Below are 6,001 nucleotides of genomic sequence, written 5' to 3'. Positions count from 1 at the left end.
TTCTGAAAGTGGAACTATGACAGGGAGGGAAAAAGAAGAAGAAATTGCATACCAAATTACATGAAGACCCGTTCTCCTCTTCAAGCATGAAAAATAATATTTTTGTATACTCATAGTAATGACCATAAGCAGCTATGACAACCTTTTCTGTGTTGACCTTAAAACACTTCATGCATATTTAAAACTCAATCACCAACCCAAAGTATATGTAGTGCTATTAGCATAAACAACCCTCAAAATGATTGTAATCACAGACACACATAAAAATAATGATTATGACCTCGGTCAGAGTGAGAATGTATTCAGTGGAATTGTTGATATGTACCTCAGAAAATGGAATGAAATCATTTCACATACTCTGGTTGTTGTACATCTATTGATAGTTATGCTGGAAACAACTTATCATTTCATCAAGAAAACATACACATGCACACGCACACCCACCCACACACACACACACAGACACACATAAAACAAAATAAAGAAGAGAGTGAACCTCACAGGTTCTGAGTCCTCTTGAAGTTGTTGAGTATGCTGTACTCCTCAATGTCTGACTCCTCGCTCCACTGACCGCCGTCGTGGTCACTATCCTCCGTGGCCACCTGACTGAAGCCGTTCCTCTTGTGAAGCAGACTGCCCAGGCTGAACTTGTCCCCAGCCGACACCTAGTACAAATTATTCATTCACAAATTCAACATGGTTGCACTCAACACACCATGTCAAATGTGGCCATTTGAGTTCAAACCCTGAGTTTTACAGCCTTGAGCAGTGTAAAAATAGTTACAATATTATGATCCTAGTCTTGTTGACACTCACACTTCATCAGCTGTTACCCTGTCTCATTCACTAACTGTCTTTTGGTATTATATCATGTACCAAGTTTGACATAGCATACTTCAGGTGTAATTGTACTCATTATGCAATTTGAACTTGACCTTGAACTGCTCCACACTTCATTCCTTATATACCTCACAAATGCATTGCTTTGTCAAATGACAACTGAATGATTTTGAGTGTCCACTATCTGCTACAGTCAGATTGACCACATGGTGGATTTTCCCTTGAAACATTATCCCTAAACCTCACACAAATTTTCATTCATTATCACTTGGTTACTTGCAATGTCATACTTCATCCTGAAAAAAAAAATGACAATCTGAATCACACTTTTTGAGTTATCATAATTTACATAATACATTGGAAGAACATATGGCTGAATGGACAACCTAAAAATAATATTCCTTGGGGCCTTTGGAATGGAGCTAGAATCATCATCATCATAATCAGCATGAGAATAATGAGAATTATAACCCTGATAATTACCACATGGAACAACTAATCTCACATATCCTATGTACAGGCATGTCATGTATACATAGTTTGGGACAAAAGGCTTTTTAATGACTCTGATTTCATATTAACTAATTAATCAATTATTATCTACTTTTTACATGAAAGACTCTTTTGCATTCACTTGGCAATGTGGAAAGAGAGAGAAAATCACCAATCAATGTTCCATACATACAGGGTAGGAATTTTGTTCTGGTTGTAAATCAAAGCATGAATGTTGATGTGCTGTCACTATGTTTCTTGGAAAAGTATGAATTTCTCATGAAATATTCTCATTCATTTCTTTCTCCCTGGTGAAATAATCAGAATCACAATCACCACTGATACCATCAATGATATCACAATCTAATCTGAGTAATCATTATATTTTGGACATTATCATAGTATTTCAAATGAAGCAACCCACTAGATCATGTGTTCATGGAGCTCACCTTGTAATTCCGCCTCTTCTTGTTCAGCCTGAAGTGGCCCTGTGCATGCATCCGTATCGCCACGGTGACGAGCAGCATGAGGAGGATGGGAACGGCGAAGACGGCAACAATGATGGTGGTCGTCCCCATGTTGGCGTCGCCGGGCGAACTGTTCAGCCGGTCGCCGAGTCCACTTGCATTGCTCTGTAGACCACTATAGGAGCTGGGCCTGAATGTTGAGCTATTGCCTGAAGAAAAATGGAGGATAGTTGAATAATGATAAATAACAAAAGAAATTGCATAACTTTGAGAATGACTGTAAAGAATCCATGCAGGAGTAAAACACCATAAACTGTGAAGAGTACAATACACCATGTGAGATCTATGATCATATCACAAGTTGAAATTTACACTATTGTCTCATTACGTCTCGCATTCTTCGAGTCAAACATTTCTGCAACATGCTGACAATCTGTCCTACAGCACTTGGCCATTATGTATGCTATAGTGATTTTTTTTTTTTTTAATAAGGGAAAGCTGAATTTAAGTACTCTGACCTAACAGCTTTACAACAATACCATACAGAAAAAAAAAAATTCATGACAGAAACACATTGCAAACAAAGCACTGACCATTCATATCAGCATATAACCTGTGATGTTGAATATACTACATAATTCCAATACTTCATTGCCATCAAATCCTGTCATACCTTTGATCTGAATTTCAAATGACAACCATGATTTGCCCATTAACAGTGTAGAGTCAGTAATTTGTTCAAGGGGAACTGATGTTCTACATTACATACTAATTAAGCCATTGCAAAATTCCTTTCATAATGCTGAATGCAATGTCTAGACAGTGGTTTTACTTTTGAGGTTTTCTGGATGAAAAAAAGGGATCAATCAGACAATTTCTTCAAGATACCCTACTGCTATTTCGCCATTAATGTATATCGTCCTGTAAGTTCATTGCTTGGACAAAACACAGAACAAAGCAAAAGAATTGAATAAACAAAAATGCTACAAAACAGAACTAAATTCAAGCTACAAGTTGCATGCTAACTGTGCAGAGTGAATCACAACAGGCATTACATCAGCTGGCTGAATGCATTCTACATGAATACAATGTATCTGTCTTGACCATGCAGTTTGAATACAAGTGTGCAAAACTGATCAGAAGGACAGACAATAGGCCAGTTCACAAATAATGTATCTAAAGTTACATGGATATTTTGCACCTAAAGACCCACAACAAGCTGCCCTGTTTGTATGTTTCCATGTTCTATTTTCATGTTTCTCTTGGTGTACCTCTATTTTCTCTCTCCTTCGGAGGGGTTTATTTCATACAAGCTCATTAGCTTTTAAATAGGTTTCTCAGGCTAAAATTGGTGAGACTGTTAATTACATAGAAACTTTAATTTCTGGAACAGTTTCCTTTCCACATTATGTCACATAATACAGTATCATCTGATAAATTGTATTTGCTTAATTGAAAAAAAAAGGTAATCTCCATTTTCTATCTTGTTTAAATCAGTACTATAATCATTATGTAAATCATTACTACTTGTGTTCCAAACTTCTATGTGTTCATTTTGTGTAACGTTTATATAAATGAATGTGGAAATGGACCGTCAATTCCATTCAATTAGTAAAAAAACAAAACAAAAACCAACAACAACAACGACAACAAACAAGCTGTTACCAGTACATGCTCATTACTTAAAATTTCATTACTTAAAATGCCCTTTGTATGCATTAGTTGTTGCAATGTTTGGCAAACCTCAAACAAGCTTTCTGGTTGATGGGAAAGTCTTTGTTTTATACACAGAATTTGAATATCAGTGTTAGTATCTTATTCTATAAACTTGTTAAAGGGCATCATCACATTCTCACCTGTTACACTTTGTGTCATATTATCAACTTCTACTGTTGGAATACTGTGGGCTGAGGGGCTCACAGGGACAGGTTGAGATAGGTTCCTTAGTGTTGATGGAGTACTAGCCTCAGATACAGTCTGAGCTTGAGATATTTCTGGAGTTACAGACTGAGTCTCGAAAGCTTTGGACAAGGCTACACTGTCAAAGAACTCTGATACAATAGTGAGCAAACAACAAGTGAACAAAAGACAAAATGTAACCACAGAACAAGACAACACAAAAGATCATGTGCATTACAATTCCACAGCAAAAAAAAAAAAAAAAAAAAATGACACACACAGTGAAACAAGTCAATATCACTCATCAAAAAATAACTGCTGCTTAGTAACACACAAAATAATAATCCAAGTGGTGTCTTGAAATAACTGGATAACAATTCAGAGCTGGATTGGCAGAAATGTAGCAAATCACTAAATCAATAATTGCAGTGATATGACTTGTAATTTCCTACCTCCCTTGCAAAAAATAAAAACTATAAATAAAAAGTAGAATATAGCTTGTGCAGCCATTCTGTGGCATTAGCAGGGATCTATTACAAAAGAGCATGTATCAAGCTGTAAGATTGGAAAATGCCTGTCAAATACATGTACTAGCATCCCCATCCAATCCACTTTGTGGACAACACTGAATAAAAAGATTTGTGTATGAGATTCATTTGCTGTGCAGCCAAAGAGAAGGAGGAAGGTGTTAAAGTTTTTTTTTTTTTTTTTTACATTCAAGAATAAAGTGCGGATGATCAACATTAAAGGGATGGTACTGTATTGGTAGAGATGAGAATTGGGCTTTTAACATTTTGACAGACACCAAGAAAACATCAATGATATATCACAGAACATACCATTTTAAGAGGAATTCAAAGTTTATTTGATGAAAATCAGGTTTGGAATAACTGAAACATTAAAAAATAAAGTAAAACAAAGCGATTGTAGTAAAGTGTGGGTCCCACACTTTATTAGAATTGCTCCTTTTTGGATATCTCAGTCATTTTTAAACCAATTTTCATCAAATAAGGTTCGATTCCCCATAGAATTACACGCTCTTTCATTTTTCATTAGAGGTTTCTCATCATCTAAACAAAAAATGTTAGAAACCTGGAATTACGTCTCAACCAAAACTATACAGTCCCTTCAGGCATCACTTCTGTAGAACTGAAAAGCAACCAGAAGAGCCATCTGGTACTTGAGTGCTTTCAGTCTTACCTACGAGAGGTATTTCTAGATTTGAAATGATGTGCTAATTGATGTGCTCAGCAGCATGGAATTTCCTGTCCACCACTGCGTCACAAATGCTCAAAAAGTAAGTCTGTGCCATGTGCCTTACATTTCTTCTTAATTTTGAAAACATACAAATGTCTTCTGTGGGTACCAGTAGGATGGGTGTTCATCTGTTTGTGCTTCACTGTCTTGTTTTATGCATAATTTCAAAAGTGTGGACAATGGCATTCAATGACAATCAAAGTTGCCTGCAAATTTTCACTCTAGGATACACAACACTTTTACGTCGAAAATGTTTGTCATCTCTTTTGAAGTTGCCTGGGAATGTGCCGCCATGCAAAGTTGTTTCTCTTGAAGTGATTTCTGATTGTTTTAAATACATGCATCATAAACTATCTCTAAGAGAAAAACACAATTATTTACAGTCACAATCATGCATATGAGAAAAAAAAAATGTTACGTTTGTGCTGATTAAATGAAATACACAGCAAATCTGAAGAAGGCAAATTAATCATAGAAATGTAAACAAACCAACAAGCCAACAACAAAAAAAAAAAAAAATACACTATATGTGTCCTTTCACAACAAATGCCTGATACACTCGCCAAACATCAACTTTGTGAGTTTGCTACTTCAAAATTCTATTTATAAACTACAAAAAAAAAAAAATGGTAACAGAGCCTATGACTAGATGAACATGAATTTCAAGCTATGGCAATAGGTGGAGACAAGCAGACATCAGGCATTCAAATGCAGGTATAACTGATGAGACTAAAATGTCAAAATAACGTGTTATGTAAAGGACAAAAAAAAAAAAATCAGCACTCTTTGACTTTACAATTTAGACAGGTGGGAGTCAAGAATTTTCAATTATTCAAGAAGTGTTTATTTCTTAATTTTTTGAGTCAAATCAACTTTTTTTTTTCAACAGATTGATTGCATGATGGCAAGTTTATTAAGGTAACACAGTGATAGGTCACATTTTAGTATTGCAAAGGGAAAATACAAAGAAATCAATTAACAAAGAAGAATATAGAGAAACAGTAAACATCTGTTTTACCACACAAGCTAACACAACATTTACACTC

General features: G+C 35.5%; 1 protein-coding gene across 1 annotated transcript in view; it reads right to left on the bottom strand.

The window, feature by feature from the left end:
- Positions 1-497: 497 nt before the first annotated feature.
- LOC139736039 (peptidyl-glycine alpha-amidating monooxygenase B-like) overlaps positions 498-6,001 on the bottom strand; it is a 54,559-nt gene continuing 49,055 nt past the window's right edge. The window contains exons 17-19 of the mRNA XM_071646783.1: positions 3,656-3,850; positions 1,782-2,008; positions 498-665 (exon numbers count right to left, since the gene is read on the bottom strand). Coding sequence (XP_071502884.1) covers positions 498-665; positions 1,782-2,008; positions 3,656-3,850 — 590 coding nt within the window. The remainder of the gene's footprint in view (positions 666-1,781; positions 2,009-3,655; positions 3,851-6,001) is intronic.

The sequence above is a fragment of the Diadema antillarum genome, unplaced genomic scaffold, assembly GCF_040938485.1.
Source record: "Diadema antillarum isolate AM-2024a unplaced genomic scaffold, OU_Dant_1.0 seq00000620_RagTag, whole genome shotgun sequence".
NCBI classification, from domain to species: Eukaryota; Metazoa; Echinodermata; class Echinoidea; order Diadematoida; family Diadematidae; genus Diadema; species Diadema antillarum.
The sequence above is the reverse complement of the archived record's forward strand: the minus strand, read 5'-3'. Positions and strand labels throughout refer to the sequence as shown.